The 20602-nt window shown below is 36.3% G+C and overlaps 8 protein-coding genes across 9 annotated transcripts; 2 read left to right on the top strand and 6 right to left on the bottom strand.

Moving 5' to 3' along the window:
* Positions 1-2722: 2722 nt before the first annotated feature.
* Positions 2723-4408, bottom strand: LOC135140065 (zinc finger protein 711-like). The gene is made up of 2 exons (XM_064070464.1): positions 4206-4408; positions 2723-4157 (listed from the first exon to the last, which is right to left on the bottom strand). Exons 1-2 carry the CDS (start codon positions 4231-4233, stop codon positions 2806-2808), a joined length of 1380 nt encoding a protein of 459 aa, XP_063926534.1. The 5' UTR covers positions 4234-4408; the 3' UTR covers positions 2723-2805.
* Positions 4409-4553: 145 nt separating this feature from the next.
* LOC135139954 (zinc finger protein 711-like) lies at positions 4554-5933 on the bottom strand. Its single transcript, XM_064070319.1, has one exon. It carries the CDS (start codon positions 5931-5933, stop codon positions 4554-4556), a length of 1380 nt encoding a protein of 459 aa, XP_063926389.1.
* Positions 5934-6270: 337 nt separating this feature from the next.
* Positions 6271-7813, bottom strand: LOC135140139 (zinc finger Y-chromosomal protein 1-like). The gene is made up of 2 exons (XM_064070560.1): positions 7751-7813; positions 6271-7696 (listed from the first exon to the last, which is right to left on the bottom strand). Exon 2 carries the CDS (start codon positions 7685-7687, stop codon positions 6323-6325), a length of 1365 nt encoding a protein of 454 aa, XP_063926630.1. The 5' UTR covers positions 7688-7696; positions 7751-7813; the 3' UTR covers positions 6271-6322.
* A 74-nt stretch (positions 7814-7887) lies between these two features.
* Positions 7888-9242, bottom strand: LOC135140140 (zinc finger Y-chromosomal protein 1-like). Of its 2 annotated transcripts, none has more exons than XM_064070561.1 (2): positions 9119-9242; positions 7888-9070 (listed from the first exon to the last, which is right to left on the bottom strand). In XM_064070561.1, exons 1-2 carry the CDS (start codon positions 9138-9140, stop codon positions 7929-7931), a joined length of 1164 nt encoding a protein of 387 aa, XP_063926631.1. In that variant the 5' UTR covers positions 9141-9242; the 3' UTR covers positions 7888-7928. The 2 variants fall into 2 exon arrangements, with proteins under 2 accessions (XP_063926631.1, XP_063926632.1); XM_064070562.1 differs by having other exon boundaries at positions 7888-9055.
* A 218-nt stretch (positions 9243-9460) lies between these two features.
* Positions 9461-11235, bottom strand: LOC135140064 (zinc finger protein 142-like). The gene is made up of 2 exons (XM_064070463.1): positions 11159-11235; positions 9461-11101 (listed from the first exon to the last, which is right to left on the bottom strand). Exon 2 carries the CDS (start codon positions 11090-11092, stop codon positions 9596-9598), a length of 1497 nt encoding a protein of 498 aa, XP_063926533.1. The 5' UTR covers positions 11093-11101; positions 11159-11235; the 3' UTR covers positions 9461-9595.
* Positions 11236-13320: 2085 nt separating this feature from the next.
* LOC135140071 (zinc finger Y-chromosomal protein-like) lies at positions 13321-15061 on the top strand. Its single transcript, XM_064070471.1, has 2 exons — positions 13321-13430; positions 13484-15061. The coding sequence occupies exon 2, from the start codon at positions 13494-13496 to the stop codon at positions 14895-14897; it is 1404 nt and encodes a 467-aa protein (XP_063926541.1). The 5' UTR covers positions 13321-13430; positions 13484-13493; the 3' UTR covers positions 14898-15061.
* Positions 15062-15113: 52 nt separating this feature from the next.
* On the bottom strand, positions 15114-16625 carry LOC135140072 (zinc finger Y-chromosomal protein-like). The gene is made up of 2 exons (XM_064070472.1): positions 16563-16625; positions 15114-16503 (listed from the first exon to the last, which is right to left on the bottom strand). Exon 2 carries the CDS (start codon positions 16494-16496, stop codon positions 15324-15326), a length of 1173 nt encoding a protein of 390 aa, XP_063926542.1. The 5' UTR covers positions 16497-16503; positions 16563-16625; the 3' UTR covers positions 15114-15323.
* A 2817-nt stretch (positions 16626-19442) lies between these two features.
* LOC135140055 (zinc finger protein 711-like) lies at positions 19443-20587 on the top strand. The gene is made up of 2 exons (XM_064070450.1): positions 19443-19531; positions 19580-20587. The coding sequence occupies exon 2, from the start codon at positions 19595-19597 to the stop codon at positions 20504-20506; it is 912 nt and encodes a 303-aa protein (XP_063926520.1). The 5' UTR covers positions 19443-19531; positions 19580-19594; the 3' UTR covers positions 20507-20587.
* The last annotated feature ends 15 nt before the right edge of the window (positions 20588-20602 follow it).

Below are 20602 nucleotides of genomic sequence, written 5' to 3'. Positions count from 1 at the left end.
TACTCGAATACCAGGTGTGATGAATTTCAATGACTGCGAATTGTCTTCTCCTAAGGCCATTGTGGATGCTTTCGCTCAATATTTTGGCAGTGTATATATAAAACATGACTCACAGTACAATTTTAATAATTCTCTTGAGGTTGCACCGCAGCTATTTGTCTCTGCAAGCCATATGTCTCAAAATGATGTATTTCTTGTCTTGAAGAATTGTAAAGACACTTTTACTACAGGACCGGATTTGTTTTTTACTAAAGGATTGTGCAGGTGTCTTGGCTAGTCCTCTGTGTAAATTATTCAACTTTATCTTAAAACAAAATCAGATGCCTAAACAATGGAAAAAAGCATATGTATGCCCCATATTCAAATCAGGTGATATAACCAACATTACAAACTATAGACCGATTAGTCTTTTGAGTAATTTTGCGAAAGTATTTGAGACTTTGCTATACAAACAGCTTTTTTCGTCTTTAAAATGTTACATATCCCCGCAGCAGCATGGTTTCGTTGAGAAAAGGTCTACCATAACTAATTTAGCTTCCTTTTCACAATACGTTTCCGAATCTATCGATAGTAGAGGTCAAGTAGATACAATTTACACTGACTTTTGCAAGGCCTTTGATCAGATCGATCACTTTGTATTACTAGATAAGCTCTGTAGGTTTGGTTTTTCTGAATCCCTGTGTAAACTGTTTCGCTCCTATCTCACTGATCGGGAGCAAGTAGTTAGATATCAAAACTTTTTTTCAAAAACCATTATACCTACGTCTGGAGTACCACAAGGATCTAATCTAGGACCGCTGTTATTTCTGTTGTTCATTAACGATATTGTTGAAAATATTACTTGTGAAAAACTATTATTTGCCGACGATCTCAAATTATTTTTAGAAATTAATACTACAGATGATTACTTGAAACTGCAATATAACATCGATGTCGTGTTTGATTGGTGCAGTCAAAATCGGTTGTCACTTAATAAAGACAAATGCTTCGTCGTCTCATATACAAGAAAAGTGGAACCTTTACTCTTTGGCTATAATATCAACGGAACTGTATTAAAACGTAAAGAGAGTTCAAAAGATCTGGGTATAATCTTTGATATCAAATTTAGTTTTTCAGAACATATTAATAACATAACGAGAAAAGCTTATAAGATGTATGGCTTTTTATACAGAAACTGCAGTGATTTTTGTAACATAGAAACTTTAATTAATTTATACTATGTTTTAGTCAGGTCAGGTCTTGAATATGGGGCAATTATATGGTATCCGCAATACGACATATATATAAAAAACATAGAATCAGTACAACGTAAATTCCTAAAATTTTTATGTTTTCGATTAGATGGAGTTTACCCTGAACGAGGTTATGACCACTCTCAATTATTAAATCGGTTCAACTTTATTAGTTTACAAATTCGACGTAACCTCTTAATAGTGAAGTTTCTGTATAACTTAGTTAACAATAAAACTGATTGTCCGTTTTTGTTAAATAAGCTTAATTTTATTGTTCCCCGTATTAATTCAAGACAAAATTTAACGTTTTATACTTTTTCTTTCAAAACCAATATTTTACGTAGGTCTCCAGTTGTATTAATGTCAGAATCGTTTAACAAAATTTCATTGTTCTGCGACATTAATGCAGATTCATTTAATGTGATAAAACAGTCATTGTTGCGAGTTTAGGTTCATACATGTTTATTTTTCGTTTTTAACTTTTATCAAGTAGTAATTTGGTTATAATATTAGGATCCTATATATAGTTTGTTTAATTTATTTTTTTGTAAGCATATCTGCCACACTTTATTGCACAGAGTTAAGTTAATTTTTCCTGTAATTGGGTGATGTATTACCTGTTGGAAATAAATTTATTTATTTATTTATTTATTTATTTATTTATTTATTCAAGACTAAGCGAAAATATAATTTAATAACTCACATAAAACTGAAACATTTGGATGAAAAATGCATTAGTTGGTTTCACTGCAACAAGTGTTCATATAAAACTAAAACAAATGCGTGTTTGAAACGTCACATCGTCGTCCGGCATACGGATGAAGAGGATATTAAATGGTATAAATGCGACTGGTGTTCATATAAAGCTAAACAAAATGTCCACTTAAAAGAGCACGTAAATGCGCACCAAATGGACAACTTGTTAAATGGTATGAGTGTAGAAAGTGTTCGTATAAATGTAAATATAAAAACAATTTAAAAAAGCACATGAATTCCCAGCATGAACAAAATATGAAATGGTATGAGTGCCATAATTGTCCATACAGAGCTAAGTCAAAGTCGAATTTGAAAAATCACGTAAGTGCGCGCCATTTAGAGGAAGAAAATATTAAGTGGTTTAATTGTAACCAGTGTCCATATAAAACTAAACGAAATTTCGACTTAAAAAGACATACAAGTGCGTGCCATTTAAACTAGGACGAAGATATAAATGTGAAGACTGATTGGAGAACAAATAAGTGTAGTATTATTGTTATTGTAGAGTGATTTTTAAATGTTGTTTTAGTATAATGTGTTGCATAACCTTGTGGTAACTTTATTGTTTGACATTTGTGACAAGCGTGTTTGAGGTTAGGTTCTAACGATGGATTTTTGTTGTGAGCTGAAAATTTTGAGAATCAGCCCTCTTTTGAGGCAGAAATTGAATAAAATGTCTAACTTTGTTGTTAAAGAACAATAAAAAAACTTTCGCATCACAGAAGTCGAAAGAGTGACAACAGACCAAAAATTTATTAAAACAATCAAACATTTTCAAAATACAAAAAATATACATCTGCCAGGGGGCACGCCAACTTCAATCAAAATACGGCCCTTTTCTTCTCCGTAAATGTACCGTAGCGACATGTTTCTGCAACAACTTCTTCAACTTTCCCCTATATGGACACTCCTCACACTGATACCACTGAATTTCACTTTCGCTCAAATGTTTCATAATAACGTGGTCTTTCAAACACCTCGACTGTTTCGCTTTGTACGGACACTGCTCGCACTCATACAACTTAATATCTTTCTGATCCAAGTGAAACTGGCGCACGTGGACATTCAACCGAGTCTTCAATTTACTCTTAAATGGACATTCCTCACACTGATACCACTCCGCTTCACTTTCACTCAAATGTTTATTATTCAAATGCACCTGCAACGCGTATTTGTGTTTAGTTTTGTGTGCACACTTATCACAATAAAACCATCTAATTTCATCATCACTTGAATGCTTATTTCTTACGTGGCTCTTTAAGACTTTGGCCGATTTCGTCCGATAAGCACAGTGCTCGCACTTCTGCCACGTGATGTCCTTCTCTTCGGGATGCACCACCTTCGTGTGGAGCTTCAACGTGCTTTTAAACTTGGATTTGTACGAACATTTGTCACAGTGGTGCCACTCGATTTCGTTGTCACTGATATGTTTGCTGGTTAAGTGTCTTTGGAAATTCGACGATTTGCGAGTTTGATATGGACATTGGTCGCACGTGTAGATCTTGTTAGGGCCTAAATGGGGATTGTGGGTGACGTGTTTGCTAGTACTGTGTCTGCGAAAGTTTCCTATTCGGCAAGTTTTGTAAGGGCAGAGGTCACAAACGTACAGTTTTATGTTCGTTCCGACTAGATGTGTGGCCTTTTTGTGCCAGGTTAGGGATGCTTGGAATTTGGATTTGTAAGGGCACAGTTTGCATTCGTACCACTTGACTTTTTCGTCTTCTATGTGGTTGGCGTGCTCGTGGCGACGCAGGTTTTTCTTGAAACGGCCCTTATAAGGGCACTTGTCGCACTGATACCACGTTAATTCGTCGTCTTTTAAGTGCTTCGAGATTATGTGACCTTTGACGTTACACACGTTTTTGGATTTGTAGTCGCAGTGGGTGCATTTGTGCCAGCGGCGGTTCCTGGGTCTGTCTTCAAGTATTTTTCGGTTGTCTTTACTGTGAAGGCACTCTGTCGAGTGGTGAAGTCTTTTGATGCAGGAGTGGGTTTCAAAGTCGCACTTTTTACAAATATAACTGGGGACACTAATATCAACATGATATTCTTTTTTAACGCCGTGACGGTCATCAATGTGTTGTTTCAGAAGTACGGTTAGATCTGTTTGGAAGTCGCAATTTTTGCACGAATATTTTTCCAGGTGGCTGTTTTCGCAGTTGAATGGTCCTGCCGACAGAAAAAAGTTCGTTGTTTTGAGGTATGGGTGAATTTTACCATCAAGGGTATAGCTTGAGGGGTTCATTTGAACTCTTTCGACTTTCCTGGGAATTTTACCAAAACGGTGGTGTGTTTGACTGATGAAAAATGGAATTTTAAGTGTTTATTTTCTTTTTACACTTTTCTTTAATTGTATTATCGACATTATAATACCACATTTAATGCTAACAGTATTATAATGTCAATGTTTAATGGGTGTACTTAACCTCAAACGTCAAAATCAGAGTACGTTCATAATGACAGTTGTGTTTTGTGTGTTGCCTATCTACAAGCATTAATCAATAATTTATTCAAATATCAATTTACAGTTCGTTTTTCTAACAAAAATAATCAATTGTGATGCTCTTAGGTCACTTTACTTCTGCGTAAATGAACGGTAGCTACATGTTTACTCAACAACTTCTTCAATTTCCCTCTGTATGGACACTCCTCACACTGATACCACTGCACTTCACTTTCCCTCACGTGCTTCATAATAACGTGATCTTTCACACATTTCGCTTGTTTTGCTTTATACGAACACTGGTCACACTCATACAACTTGATATCTTTTTTATCCAAGAAGTGCACCTCACGTATGTGCACTTTTAACCGGCTCTTCTGTTTACTTTTATACGAACACTCTTCACACTGAAACCACTCGACTTCACTTTCACTCAAATGCTTGTTACTGATATGCAGCTGCAAAGCGCTTCTGTGCTTAGTTTTATGGGGGCACTTTTCACAATAATACCACCGAATTCCTCCATCACTCAAATGCTTATTCTGCACGTGCATTTTCAGGTTTTTTGCAAACTTGGTTTGGAAGCCGCATTGCTCGCATTTCTCCCATTTGATGCTGCTTTCGTCTGGATGTACCATCTTCATGTGGATGTTCAAGTTGCTTTTGAATTTCGACTTGTAGGTGCATTTTTCACATTGGTGCCACTGGATTTCGCTGTCGTTGACGTGTTTACTAGTGATGTGTCTCCGGAAATTTCCTCTCCTGCACGTTTTATAGGGACAGTGGTCGCAAACGTACAGTTTAATATTGGTTCCGATGAGATGTGTGGCTTTTTTGTGCCAATTCAACGGTCCTTGGAATTTAGATTTGTATGGACACAGTTTACATTCATACCATTGCACTTTTTCGTCTTCAGTGTGTTTGGCGTGGTCGTGCCGGCGCAGGTGCTTCTTGAACAGGGTTTTATAGGGGCACTTGTCACAATAAAACCAACTTAATTCGTCTTCTTTAAGGTGTTTGGAAATTATGTGCGCTTTTAAGTGACTTGCGTTTGTGGACTGGTAATCACATTGGTCACATTTGTGCCAGCGGGGATTTTTTGGTTTCTTTTTTTTGCGATGAGGCTGGATTTTATGAATTTTGACTGTTTTTAATACGTGTGGACTGAGCTTTTCGGAACTGTGTTTACTTTCAAGGCACTCCGTCGAATGTTGCAGTCTTTTTATGCACGAGTGGGTTGCAAAGTTGCATTTTTTGCAAATATAATTTTGAATGTTGTAACTGTAACGCAAAGGGGTGAAATCGGTTTCTTTTTTAATACCATGGTAGTCTTCGACGTGTCTTTTGAAAAATATGAGTAGATCAGCTTGGAAGGTGCACTTCTTGCAGGAGTAGTTGTCTATGTAGCTGTTTTCACAGTTAAAGGGAACCGATGGAATAAAGCCTGGGGTCGAGACGTCTGAACAAATATTGCCATTTTGGTATTTAGCCCACGATTTCATCCAGACGATAGTCTCTGACTAGTCCTAAGATGTTTTAATTAAATAAGTAAGTTTTTAGTAACGCTGAAGATACATAACCTCAAACGTCAAAATCGGACGTCATAGGGTACGTTCGTGAATACTTCTGTCCATATGTCAAAATAATAACTAATTTACTTTGAAAAAGTGAAGGGACTGCCCTTATTTGTTGACAGTGTCAAAAAGATAAAAAACTAATCGGAATATAATAATATTTCGATAAACATCCAAACGATTATATACGGGTTTAGAAAAAATATAGCACAGTATTACTGGTTGCCTATAGCTGCGCAATTTAGATTTAAATAAATTAACTAAATAATTTCGTACGTTTGCACTTTATTATAAATAAAACTGTGTTAGTATAAATATTATTTTACTTTTTTGGGTAAATGCACGGACTGCATATGATCATTCAACCTCCTTTTCAGCTTCCCCCTAAAAGGACACTTCTCACACTGAAACCACTCAATTTCACTCTCGTCTAAATGGTTAGTAATCACATGCTCTTTCAAAGTAATCGATTTTTTCGCCCTATATGGACACTGATCACATACATGCCATTTAATATCCTTCGCCTCTATGTGTAAAGTCTTAATGTGCAAGATTAGCGAGCTCCTAATCTTAGTTTTATGTGGACACTTCTCACACTGATACCACACAACTTCACTATCACTCAAATGTTTGTTATTCATGTGATTCTTCAAACTCTTTGGATATTTAGTTTTAAACAAACACTGTTCACATTCGTACCACGTAATATCCTTCTCGTCTGAGTGAATCGCTCTTACGTGTTTCTTCAAATACCCTCTTTGTGTAGCTCTATATGGACAATGTTCACATTGATGCCAATGGATGCTACTGTCGTCCATATGTGCAGTGTATGCGTGGTTGCGCAAGCTTACTTTATATTTAGCTTTGTACGGGCATTTTTCACATTGATACCACTGGATTTCGTTTTCGTTTCCGTGTTTGTAAATTATATGTTGCCCCAAGTGCGTTTTTCTGGTCGTTCTGTATAAACACTGATCACATTCATACCACTTCGCATTTTTCCCCATCAAATGTATAGTCTTTTCGTGGCGTTTTAAATACGATTTTAGTTTAGCTTTGTATGGGCATTTTTTGCACTTGTGCCATTTGATGCTGCTTTCGTCCATATGGGCGGCGTTTATGTGGCTGCGCAAGCTTGATTTATATTTAGCTTTGTATGGGCATTTTCCGCATTGGTACCATCGAATTTCATGGTCTTTTAAATGTTTCGAAATGTTGTGGACTTTTAAGGCGCTTTTGTATTTAGTTTTGTAGCCACATTGGTCACATTCGTACCATTCACAGCCATCCTGGGTGTGGTTTGTTTGTGAGTTAGTTGTTTTTGCGGGACAACAAGAGGTGTGTTGAAGCCATTTCATCGAAAAGTACGTGGCAAAGTTGCACTCGTTGCAAACATAATTTTGAACTGTGTATTCCAAAGTTGCGTTTTTGGGGCTTCTGGTTTTAATTCTACGGTGACTTTTGGCGTGTTCGTTGAAGAGTATTGTTAAATTCGATTGGAAATCACAGTCCTTGCAGTAGTAGTTTTCAATGCTGTTTTTGCAGTTGAAAGGTAAAGTTGAGGTGTGGGTTCGGACGTGGCTGACCCAATGAGAAACTGAAGGTGTGAAATAGGGGCAAATGTGGCAGTAATGTGTAGTGTCGGAGAAAGGTTTCATTAAGGCAAATTCCAAAATTGACATTTTTGTAACCTAAAATTTTAGCGGTTTAATATATCTTAGAGGCTGCCTTTGTGATATTATTGCCTGGAAAATTGTTTAATTTCTTTAAAATGGCTAAAAAATATTGTTTATGAAGGGTTAGTTACAAACATAACCTCAAAAGTGCGTTGACATTTGGGTGGGTAATTGACATTTGACGTATGATTGAAGAGTACGTTCACTAACATTTAATAATAAAATATATTTACAATATACAACAAATTCAGACTAATAATTTTGCATGCCTGTGCATTACATGTTTCTTCACACTTCGCGGATGTTTTGTTTTAAAGGAACACAACTCACACTTGTACCACTTAACATCCTTCCCATCTAAATGAAAAGCATTTACGTGCTCTTTTAACGACGCTTTAATCTTACTTCTGTAGGGACACCTTTCACACTGAAACCACGTAACTTCGTCTTCATTTTTATGCCTATTAATCACATGTTTTCTTAAATTTTGAGGTAATTTGGTTTCAAAAGAGCACTGTTCACATTTGTATAAGTCAACATTTTTACTACAGTGGGCAAACTTCCAGTGCCACCTCAACGTGTTTTTTGTTTTGGCTTTGTACACACATTTGTCGCAGTGGAACCAGCGAACTTCATTTTCGCCCAGATGTTTATTATTTACGTGATTTTTCAAATTGCTTGAGTACTTTGTTCTAAAAGGGCATTGCTCACAGTTGTACCACCTAACGTTTTTGTCATCCAAGTGGACCGTATTTATGTGTTTTCTCAACGAGTGCTTGAACTTGCCTTTATAGGAGCACTTGTCGCAGTGATGCCAGGCGATTTCGTTTTCGTTTCGGTGTTGGCTGTGGGTGTGTTTTCTTAAATTTTGGGGAGATTTGGTTTTAAATGAACAATACTGGCAACAATGCCAGGTTATATTCGTTTCATTTGTATGCAGACAGTAGACATGTCTCTGTAAGTAAGATCTGAATTTGGCTTTATACGGACAATGCTCACAGCGATGCCACTGCACTTCGTCGTCTTTCAAGTGCTTCGTGATAATGTGCCGCCTCAAAGTACGTCTGGAGTTTGTTTCAAAGTCACAAAAAGAACATATATGCTGTCTTTCATTTTCCTCATCTATGGTATAAGATTTGGTGTGCTGAAGCCACTTTATTAAAGAATGTGTTTCAAGGCTGCACTTCTTACAAATATAATTTCTAAAGCGTAATTGTGTCCAGCTTTCTGTTTTAATACCATGGTATTCCTGTCGGTGTTCTTTCAAGGTTATCAGTAAATTTGTTTGGAAATTACACTTCGTACAAAAATAATTTTCGACAATGTTTGTGCAACTGAAAAATGTGGACAGTGATTTGTGACTATTGATATGATCTGCAAAGGGAAAAACTGAAGTGAAGATAAACTAGAGACTCCAGGAGTGTCATTTTGATTTACCTGAATTTTCAATTATAGACATTATTTTCTTTGGGTTTTTGCTCCGTATTTAAGTGCTTGAAAATACGTTAACATATAAACAAAAATTCTTATAAACATAACCTTGTTGGAAAATATATTAGAGTACTTTCATTGACGTTTTTAAGGTTATGCAACTGTGTCTAGGAGTATTATGTGTTGCCTACGTCCCCGAAGGTGATTGTGAGGTTATGTTCACAGTTTTTAATATTTTTAAAAATTTATCTTTTGCTCTTAAAAACGGGGTAAGAGAAGTCGTAAACGCACTCTAATTTTATTGAAAATAATAAATAATACAAATCCAGGTAAACCAAAATGTTAGTATTGTGATTCAATTGCGTGTACAGTTGGTTGCATATACGTACTTATTCACTAATAAACTTATAAATTAACATTAATATTAGTCATATCGCTTCCTCCAAATGATACGCACTAACGTGACTTCTCAGCCAAAAAAATTTACTTCTGCATGGGCACTTCATACCATTTAACATCACTTTCATTCAAGTGATTTGTGTTTATATGCTTTTGTAACTGAACCTTCTGTTTACCTTTATAAGGACACATTTCACATTCGTACCACTTAACATCTCGTGCATCTACATGGTGCGTATTTATGTGCACATTCAAGTTTGATTTCTTCTTACATTTGTAAGGACACTTTTTGCATTCATACCATTTAATATTCTCCTCATCCAAATGACGGAAATTTATATGGGACTTCAAATTACACATCTGTTTAGCTTTAAACGGACATCTTCTGCATTCGTACCATTTCACATCATTTTCGTCCAAATGAATCGCATTTATGTGAATTTTCAATCCAGAATTACTTTTGCTTTTATACGGGCACTTTTTGCATTTGTGCCATTTAACATCATTTTCGTTCAAATGGTGAGTTTTAATGTGTTGGTGTAACAAAGATTTTTGTTTACCTTTGTATGGGCACTTTGTGCATTCGTACCATTTAATGTCTTGTTCATCCAAATGGTGCGCATTTATGTGCACATATAAATTCGATTTGCATTTGCTTTTATATGGGCACTTCTGGCATTCGTGCCATTTAATGTCATCTTCGTCCAAATGACGCGCGTTTATGTGTGCTTTCAAATTACACAGTTGTTTAGCTTTGTATGAACACTTTTGGCATTTGTACCATTTAATGTCTTGTTCATTTAAATGGTGGGCGGTTATGTGACGTTTTAATTTATCTTTTTGTACTGCTTTGTACGAACACTTATCACACTTGTACCATTTCACGTCCTTACCACCCGAGTGGTGTAAATTTACGTGTCTGTTCAACGATATTTTTTGTTTCGAGGTGTACGAACATTGTGTGCATTTAAATCTACAATCTTGTTCGTCAAAATGGCGAATGCGTAGATGACGGTTATAGACATCTTTGAATTCAGTTTTATATTCACATAGACTGCATTCATGCCATTTAAGACTCTTCCTGTTTAAATGGTGTTTAAGTCGGTGAGTTTTTAAATTAGATTTATGTTTAGCTTTGTACGGACATTTGGGACAGTGATACCACACTATGTCTCCGTCGTTCATGTGTTTCGAGATTCTGTGTCTTTCTAACGCGTGTTTATATTTTGATTTGTATTTGCAGTGGTCACATTTATACCACCTGGGAGCTTTCGTGTCAGATTTACAACATTGTGCAGTGTGCTGAAGCCACTTAAATATAAAGTGTGTTTCAAAACTGCACTTTTCACAAACATAGCTCTGGATTGAGTAGTCCTCATTTGAAAGATCGTCCGTTTTGGTGCTTTGACAGATTTCGATGTGTCGTTTGAACAAAAGGGTGAGTTCTGTTCGAAAGTCACAGTTCTTGCAAGAAAAAGCGTCTATGTTGCTGTTTTCACAGTTGAAGGGGTGCAGACGCAAAGGGTGACACTTCGTCAGGGGGTGTACATTTTCAGTACAGTTTCCATCTAGATTGGACATTTTGGTGACCTACGTTATTAATTTTTTAGCACATTATGAAGGAAGTTTTTTACTTTCGCTACCTACCGTAAAATTCTCGAAAATTGTTTATAAATAATATTCAAACATAACCTCAGAAGTTGCACTTACGCGTTGACAGTTTAGTGACATTTGACGTTTGAGGGTACGTTCACAAACACTACTGATATGTTTTAGGATATTTTTTTGTATGATTTTTTATTCAATTATTATTATTCTTAATTTTAAAAGAACTTTATATTTTTAATTTCGCCGTTACGTTGCCGTTCACGGTGGGTTTTCAACCAATCAAATTGCGGTGTATATAACACGGTTACTTAAGAACATATTTCACATGGTAATTTCTTGTAGAAAAAACAAGAATTTTACAATTAAGCTCCGCCCCTCGGGTTACGATGAATAAAAAAAATCATCAGAATTGAGATAGGGTGGGTGGGCGGGGCTTATATTTTGCCTTTTTTTTCTTAATATACATAGCCATCTTTTCACAACAAAAAACTTACAACAAGATTAAAATGGTACATTTTTCCACGGAAATATGGATTTTCCAATTATGGAGCGGAGCCTAATTGGAAAATCGATATCTCCTTATACAAATTTTCCATTTGAAAGATGTTTTAAGTTTCATGTTGTGCAAAGAAGTGTACACATATTAAAACAAAAAGGCAAAATGGAAGCCCGCCCACCCGCCATATCTCAATTGGGATGATTTTTTTTTATTTGCCGTGAACCAAGGGGGCGGAGCTTAATTGCAAAATAACGAGCGACCAAATAAAAAACACCTCTAGTTCTAGATACTCAAATGTTTTCTAAACGCATGGCGATTTGAGGTTATATCAATAATTCGAATAGTGACAGATAGTATACAGATGAGAGTAATGATAGAAGTCACAGATAGAAGTGACAGAACGAGTTTGACACTGACAAATGTGCAATGTACGATGTTAGCTACGCCATATGTTCAAAAAACATTTGCGCATCGAGTAGAAACTAGAGGTATTTTAATTTTGATCGCACGTTACTTATTTTTTTACAACAAATTAAAAACATGTTTTTGAGTATCGTATTGTTCAAAGAATACTATGTATATTAAAAAAAAGGCAAAATATAAACCCCTCCCACCCACCCCAGCTCAATTGTGATGATTTTTTTTATTCTTAGAAACTTGAAACACGTTTAAAATTGTACATTTTTGTGAAGAAATATGGATTTTGCAATTTAGCTCAAACCCTAGGTCTGCCGACGAATGAAAACTTCATTACTATTTAAATCAGGGCAGGTGAATAACACGATACTCAAAAACATGTTTTTAATTTCTCGTAGAGAAAGAAGGATTTTGTGGTTAAGCTCCGCCCCCTTGACTCATGACGAATAAAAAAATCATCACAATTGAGATAGGGTGGGTGGGCGGGGCTACATTTTGCCTTTTTTTTCTTAATATATGTAGACTTATTTTCACAGATAATACTTTTGTCAATAATATGTTCCATAACCCAGCAGAGCCGTTAATTTATCTTACTTTTGTATTGTCTTTGTGTGTCTGGTGTCAGCGTCTCTTGTTTTTTGTTTTTTAAAGTTATTATTATTTATTTTGCCACTTCGTATTTATTACTATTAAGAATTTTGTTTAATAAAGTCTTCGGAGCATTTATTATTTTAAGGGCCTTTTATGATAAGTCAGTTACGCCACTGGCACCACTCTTTATTATACAATAAGGTTATGTTTATACCAATATTTGAACACATATAGACCTATGATATAGACGTATTTTCAAGCACTTGAACCTCCTCACTTAAGTTACGGAGCAAAATTCCAAAGAAAATAATCTACTAAAAAAATTGGAAAATCAAGTGAACCAAAATGGCACCCCTGGAGCCTTCAGTGAAACACTCGGAAGAGTTTATTTTCACTTTGATTTTTTTCTTTGCATTATTATTGGTAGAAGTGCGATTTCCAAACTAATTTATTGATAATCTTGAAGGAACACAAACAAAAATATCATGGTATTAAAACAGAAAGCTGGACAAAATTGTGAATTATGTTCCTTTGAAAAAAAAAAACATGTAATGCAGAGACACCCAAAATTATTGCATTGATGAATTTTTTATGTAATGTAAATGAAATCGATAATATGTATTTTTGATATTCAGTGTTTATAATTCTGAACGTACTCTGATTCGTGGGTGTTAAAGACACCGACATTATCAATGTCGATGAACCGACGTAGCATTAATTAGTGAGGTTATGTTCGTTGTCTTGTGGACACTTTTAGATGCAATTTTGTAACTATTAAAGCTTCTGACAATCTCCTCCTCTTAGGTACGAAAAAACAAACACTTGTTTTATTATGTAACACAAGATTACCTACTTAGATAAACCAAAATGGCGACTGTCGACTATCCAAGGAACTTCACTCGAATCACCCCTTTCATCTGTGAAAACATCACCATTGAAAATTATTTCTGTATGGACTGTGGCTTCCAAACAGACCTAACCATACTCTTGAAAGAGCACATCGAACGTTACCACGCCATCAAACTAGAAAACCCGCAAGACCTCGACAAGAAATACCGCAGCCGAATTTACCTGTGCGGAAAATGCAGCTTCGCCACCTACTTCGCCTTAAAGTGGGTTCAGCACTCCTTATCGTGCCCCAAAGACGACAATCCATACTTGACCCACAAAACCAAAGTCCGCTTTGAGAAAGTTCGAACAAAAGGCAAACGAGACGGTTGCACCTGGTACAAGTGCAACCTATGCGACTACAAAGCCAAGTACAAGCGCTCCATAAAAACCCACACGATCTCGAAACACTTAAAAGACGACGAAATCCAGTGGTACCACTGCCAGATGTGTTCCTACAAATGTAAATTTAAATTCGCGCTACGAAAACACCTAAACGTGCAGCACCTCGACGAAAACAGTATTAAGTGGCACAAATGCGCCCACTGCCCCTTCAAAACCAAAACGGCGCACAATTTGAAAATCCACGTCCACCGGAAGCACACGAACGAAAACGAAATCAACTGGTACCCGTGCGACCTGTGCTCGTACAAAGCCAAATTCAAACGGGCCTTGAAGGTCCACATAAGTTCGGTCCACGTGGACGAGAAAGACATCAAGTGGTACGACTGTGACCAGTGTTCGTTCCGAACCAAAATCACGCATATTTTGAAGAGACATATATACAACAAGCACCAAAACGAGGACGAAATCGAGTGGTACCCATGTGAGCAGTGTCCGTTCAAAACGAAGAACAAAGAGTGGCTGAAAGCGCACGTGAACACTCACCACTTGAACGACGAAGATAGCAAGTGGTTCGAATGTGACCGATGTTCGTTTAAGACCAAGTATCGGACGAGTATGAAGAATCACGTGTTGAGGAAGCACGCGAGCGATAATGAGGTTGAGTGGTTTTGCTGTGAACAATGTGGCTACAGAACTAAGATTAAGAGCTCGTTTGAGTGGCACGTGAAGTCGACTCATGGGGAGGAGTGGCATGAATGTGAGCAGTGCTCGTACAAAACGAGAAATGCGTATTCGATGAAGGATCACATAATTAATAAACATTTGACCGAAAACGAGATTAAGTGGTATCAATGCGAAAAGTGTCCGTTTAGGGCGAAGCTGAAGCGGCACTTGAACCAGCATTTAAACGCCGTGCATTTTAATAAGTGGTATACTTGTGATTATTGTTCGCTTAAAACAATATATGTAAACAATTTAAAGAAACATATAAAGGACAAACATTCGTGCGATGTGGAGGCAGCGATGAAGTCGGAATGAGGGGATTTGCTAAACTTAAGTAATGTTTAATTACAAAAATAGAACAAATTAGACATGCAACTACTGCAAAAGGAGAGAGAAGTATACAACATAGCTAATATGTATGTAATGTTATAGCACCTTAAGTATGTATGAGTATGTACCACAATATAATATTTTTTGTTCAGTGTGTTTTTCTTCAACAAAATGTATAAACCCTGTGATACTGTCAAACAGAAAAAAATCTGTGTAGCATTAATCAAAATTAGTAAAAGCGTATATGCAACCAACCATACAGATAATTCAACGACACGTGAAAGCAATCTATGAACGGACGACAGATTGACATGTACACATGCGCATTGCGAAAAAATCGAAACTACAAACAATTAATAATTTATCATTCAAATTACAATTAAATTATGTCAAAAATTAAACATTTGATAATCAGTGAGTGATCTCCTTTCTACTCATTTTTTTTCCTTGGAATGTACAACACCGTAATGTTCCTTTACGCTTTTTACTGAAAGTGCACTCTCCACATTGGTACCACTTCATCTGACCTCCACTTATATGATTCAAAGTGATGTGTTTTCTAAACGCATAAGGATTACTAGTTGTATACATACACTCTTCACACTTATAGCACACGTCATGCAAATGAACATCTTCCATGTGTATCTGCAAAGAACTCCATTCGTTGCTTTTGAAGGTACAATTTTTACATTGATACCACTCTCTCTGAGCATCATTTGAGTGTGTGGAAAAGACGTGGTTTCTCAAAGCAGTTGCATATTTTGCCCTGTACGCACATTGTTCACATTTATACCAATCGACTTTTCTTTCTGGATGCATTTCTTTCATATGCTTCTGTAAGCCACCCAATGATGAAAGCTTCTGCATACATTCTCCGCATTGGTACCACTTAACTTTCTTATGTACTTTGTGTTCCTTATTCACGTGATTCCGTAGGGCCTCCATATTTTCTAAAACACACGAACACTCGCCACATTTAACCTGCTTGATAATTTCTTCAACCTGGCTGGTAATTTTTTTAACCTCGCTTTTAGTGGGAAGCACTTCCACTTCCGTTTCGCTGGAGTTTTTACTGTAGTTGTGTTCCCATTTGTGCCTCAGTTCTGGATTTTTATGTTCGACACATTCGTGAGTTATTAGGGATTTTTTGTTGTCTTTTATTGTTGACCTGAGCACATACTGTTTACAATGGTAATAGTCACACTTTGAGTTTTTTGTTTTGGCTGCATTTTCTTTCCAAGACGTGTGTTGAAGCCAATTCATCAAAAAATGAGTCCCAAGGCCGCACTTTTCACAAACGTAACGAACGATGACGCTTTTCGTTGATAGGTCTGTTTTATCCGAGTGATACTTTTCTCTGTGTTGTTTCAAAAGTAGGGTTAAATGGGTTTCAAAATCACAGTCCTTGCAATGATAATTTTCAATTGTGCTATTTTCGCAGTTGAAGTAGGTGGAAGATGAGCCATGGTCTTTGATGTGGTTTGCAAAGAAGAGACGTGATGTTGTATAAAATGGACAAATGTTGCAGTAGTGGAGATGACTGGAGAAAGACTTCTTGTCCCCTGAGTCTTGTGTTCTTAACATGGCTCACCTAAATTAGTTAATTTTTGTAGTTATATATCGTTAAAAAAATGCTTAGTCGTTTCTTACCTGATTTATACTCAAAAATGCTATTCAACAAACATAACCTCAAAAATTGACGCCAGGTGGTAGGCAACACAACATACACATTAATATATAATATTCGACTTTTTATTAATTTTAATAGCTGTTACACAGATGATAAGGAACACTTGCTGCTTTTGAAAATGTACATATTTACAATGATTTACTGATAATGACACCTGTACCATTTACAAAGTGTTTGCTGTTTCTTTAAAAAAAATTTTGTATTTGTCTGGCGATCACAGTTCTGGATATACTGTGGTTCTGGAAATGGACCGCCAGTTCAAAACGTTTGAATGAAGACCCATGACTTCCAATATGGTTCTTCAGAAATAAAATTGACGGGTAAAGTATGGGCAAATGTTACAGTAGTGCAGGTTGTTTGAAAAATATCCCTTGCAGAAGCTTTGAATATTCCAGGATCGACGTCATTTACCTAAAATGGGTCATATTATTTGTAAGCAAATTTTCTGAATATTTTTAAATCCGTCTCTCACAGTTCTATGTGTTTTGTTTCAGAATTTTGAAATTCGTGTTCGACATAACGTCAAAAACACAACTGTGTGTCCACAGAATACTCTCACTTGTAATTTATTAAGATCGATATAAAACTTGCCAGCAGTTGACAGCACGAAAATCAAATTTTGATAGAGATAATGAGGTCCACTAATATTAAGTCATTTAATCACCTGTTCACCGAAATCTTCATAAGTTTAAATTAACAAGATTTGCTATTCGTCTCAAAAACAAATTAGGTGTTACAATTACAAGGGCTTACATTTTGCCCTTTTTTCTTAATATGTGTAGTTTTCTTTTCACACCAACAAAGGTAAAACATGTTTAGAATGGTAAAATTTTGTAGGAAAGTATTGATTTTGTAATTAGGTTCCGTCCTCTTGGCTCACGACGAATAAAAAAATCATCACAATTGAGATAGGGCGGTTGGGCGGGGCTTACATTTTGCCATTTTTTCTTAATATGTGAAGTCATCTTTTCACAACAAGAAACTTAAAACATGTTTAAAATGGTAACTTTGTATAGGGAAATATCGATTTTGCAATTACGCTCCGCCTCTCGATCTGACAACGAATGAAAAATTCATCACGATTGAGATCAAGGCGGATGGGTGGAGCTTCTCTTTGGGTTTTCTTTTTTAATTAATACATTTAGTTTTCTTTGTATAACACGATTACTTGAGAACATATTTCACACGGTAATTTCTCGTAGAAAAATAAGGATTTTACAATTAAGCTCCGCCCCTCGGCTAACGACACATAAAAAAAATCATAAGAATCATAAGATAGGGCGGGTGGGCGGGGCTTATATCTTGCCTTTTTTTCTTAATATACATAGCCATAGCTTTTCACAACAAGAAACTCAGCGCATGGTCAAAATGGGACATTTTTGCAAGGAAATTTGGATTTTGCAATTATGGGGTGGAGCCTAATTTTCCATTTTAAACATGTTTTAAGTTTCATGTTGTGAAAAAAAATCTACACATATTAAAAGAAAACGGCAAAATGTAAGCCCGCCCACCCGCTCATCTTAATTGTGATGATTTTTTTTATTGGTCGTGAACCAAAGGGGCGGAGTTTAACTGCAAAGTACTTATTTCTTTACAAGAAATGAACATGTTTTTGAGGATCGTGTTCAAAGAATACTATGTATATTAAGAAAAAAAAAACAAAAAACAAAATGTAGACCCCGCCCACCCACCCCATCAAAATTGTGATATACATTTATAATCTGTTACCCTCTTTTACCCATTGGGTGTCGAGGTGATCTGAGCTTCTGGGGTTTCACACACGTATTGTCTTTGCCATTTCTATTGAAACACCACCTGTTGATTTTGATGACAGCTTTCGGTTGATTGACAACGGCTTTTAATTCGAAAATTGTCTGAATATGAACGTTGCCAAATTTACAATTAACAGGTAGTGTTTCAATAGAAATGGCAAAGATAATATCATAATCTCAATTGTGATGATTTTTTTGTTCTTAGAAACTTGAAATACGTTCAAAATGGTATATTTTTGTAAGGAAATATGGATTTTGCAATTTGGCTCCGCCCCTAGGTCTACCAACGAATGAAAACTTCTTTACTATTTAGATCAGGGCATGGTACAACAAGAACGGCAGGTATGGGTGGGGCTTACTCTATGGCTTTAATTTTTTTTTAGTATACATAGTATTCTTTGAATAACATGATACTCAAAAACATGTCTTACATGGTAATTTCTTGTAGAGAAATAACAAGGATTTTGCAATTAAGCTCCGCCTCCTTGGTTCACGACGAATAAAAAAAATCATCACAATTGAGATAGGGCGGGCGGACGGGGCTTATATTTTGCCTTGTTTCTTAATGTATGTAGTCGTCTTTTCAGAACAAAAAACTTAAAACATGTAGACAAATATGGATCTTGCAATTAAGCCCCGCCCCTCGTTCTGACAACGAATTCATCACAATTGAGAATTGAGATAGGGGCGGGTATGGGTGGGGCCTAATCTTTGGCTTCATTTTTTTCTTAATATTAGTATTCTTTGAAAAACACGATACTCAAAAATATGTTTTTAATTTCTAGTGGAGGTTTTTGCAGTTAAGCTCCGCCCTCTTAGCTCACGACGAATAAAGAAATAATTACAATTGAGACAGGGCGGGTGGGCGGGGCTTATATTTTGCCTTTTTTTCTTAATACGTGTAAACTTATTTCGACAACAAGAAATGTCTAAAATGGTAAATTTTTGTAGTAATCAACTTAAATCCTCCACTTTTCTTCTACAACCCCTTTAAATACGCCAAAAGTTGAACATCAAAGCACATCAAAGTTACTATCAACGGCAACGAAGATGTGGTGATCCTGAACGCACCCAACCATCCTAACCTATAAACACCTATAAACTAAAAAATCAATTTTTCATCAAAGTAAACAAACATATTTTCTTCCAAACCGAGGGTATAGTGTAACATTTTTAATCACTGATAGTTTAAATGAAAGTTTCAGATTCACGCCTGAGCGATGTTGAGCTATTCTGACAAATTTGTCTGCATGAAATCCTCCAACAGAGTCCAGAAATGCCAGATTTGTCCATATTTCACGACGTTACAATTTTTCATGGTAAACCACGCCAGACGGCACCACTCCCCCCCAGTACCTTTCAGCTGTGAAAACCCCGTACAAATTTATAACTGCGATGACTGCAAATTCCAGACACCCCTTACTATTGACCTCAAGAGACACATAGAAAATTTTCACAACAGAAATTTACCAATCATCGACTACAATATTCCAACTTACGTTTGTAAAAAGTGCAACTTTGAGAGTCACTTTTCAATAACCTGGCTTAGACACACTATAGAATGTGAAGCAAATGTTCAATTAGTGGAAAATAGTCAACCTTTGACAGAACATAAACTGAAAACTCCGACAGACAAGACCCAGCTGAAGCGCCGTTTATGCAGCCAGTGTTCATTTCAAGGAAAAAATTCCGTCGCTTTAAGAAACCACAGACGAAATGTTCACTCAACAAACGTCAAGTGGTATCAGTGTGAACAATGTCCACACAAAACTAAATATCCGCGCCATTTAAAACAGCACGTTCTGAACGTACATGGCGCAATTAAGAGGATTAATTGTGACCAGTGCCCCCACGTAGCGAAAAATAAAGATAGCTTAAGGATGCACGTACTTAGATTTCATTCAAATCGAGGGTACTATGAGTGTGACTACTGTGCATATAAGTCACGACATCCAAACAATATAAAAACTCACATGATGAGTAAACATTTAATTGGCAGTGAGCTTGAGTGGCAACAGTGTGAGAAATGCCCGTTTAAAACCAAACTAAAACATTACCTGAAAAGACACCAGAAACGCACTCATTTTACTGATAATGATATCGAGCGGATTAGAACGGTAATGTCGACGTAGCCGGAAAGTTCGAAATTGAAACGAAAATGAAATAATGTAATCGTTATTGATGTATAAATATTAAATTTAATTCACACTTGACGTTTTTTCTGTTTG

This window comes from Zophobas morio, unplaced genomic scaffold (genome assembly GCF_036711695.1).
Source record: "Zophobas morio isolate AGI-343-1 ecotype UQ-CSIRO unplaced genomic scaffold, CSIRO_AGI_Zmor_V1 ptg000038l, whole genome shotgun sequence".
Classification (NCBI taxonomy): Eukaryota; Metazoa; Arthropoda; class Insecta; order Coleoptera; family Tenebrionidae; genus Zophobas; species Zophobas morio.
The sequence above is the reverse complement of the archived record's forward strand: the minus strand, read 5'-3'. Positions and strand labels throughout refer to the sequence as shown.

Bases quoted from the DNA above. Each gene is read 5' to 3' on its own strand.
- LOC135140065 (XM_064070464.1), bottom strand. From the start codon at position 4,233: ATGAACCCCTCAAGCTATACCCTTGATG. The intron at 4,158-4,205 runs GTAAAATTCACC...TTCTGTCGGCAG, and splicing joins CTCAAGCTATACCCTTGATG to GACCATTCAACTGCGAAAAC.
- LOC135139954 (XM_064070319.1), bottom strand. From the start codon at position 5,933: ATGAAATCGTGGGCTAAATACCAAAATGGCAATATTTGTTCAGACGTC.
- LOC135140139 (XM_064070560.1), bottom strand. From the start codon at position 7,687: ATGTCAATTTTGGAATTTGCCTTAATGAAACCTTTCTCCGACACTACA.
- LOC135140140 (XM_064070561.1), bottom strand. From the start codon at position 9,140: ATGTCTATAATTGAAAATTCAG. The intron at 9,071-9,118 runs GTAAATCAAAAT...TCTTCACTTCAG, and splicing joins GTCTATAATTGAAAATTCAG to TTTTTCCCTTTGCAGATCAT.
- LOC135140064 (XM_064070463.1), bottom strand. From the start codon at position 11,092: ATGTCCAATCTAGATGGAAACTGTACTGAAAATGTACACCCCCTGACG.
- LOC135140071 (XM_064070471.1), top strand. From the start codon at position 13,494: ATGGCGACTGTCGACTATCCAAGGAACTTCACTCGAATCACCCCTTTC.
- LOC135140072 (XM_064070472.1), bottom strand. From the start codon at position 16,496: ATGTTAAGAACACAAGACTCAGGGGACAAGAAGTCTTTCTCCAGTCAT.
- LOC135140055 (XM_064070450.1), top strand. From the start codon at position 19,595: ATGTTGAGCTATTCTGACAAATTTGTCTGCATGAAATCCTCCAACAGA.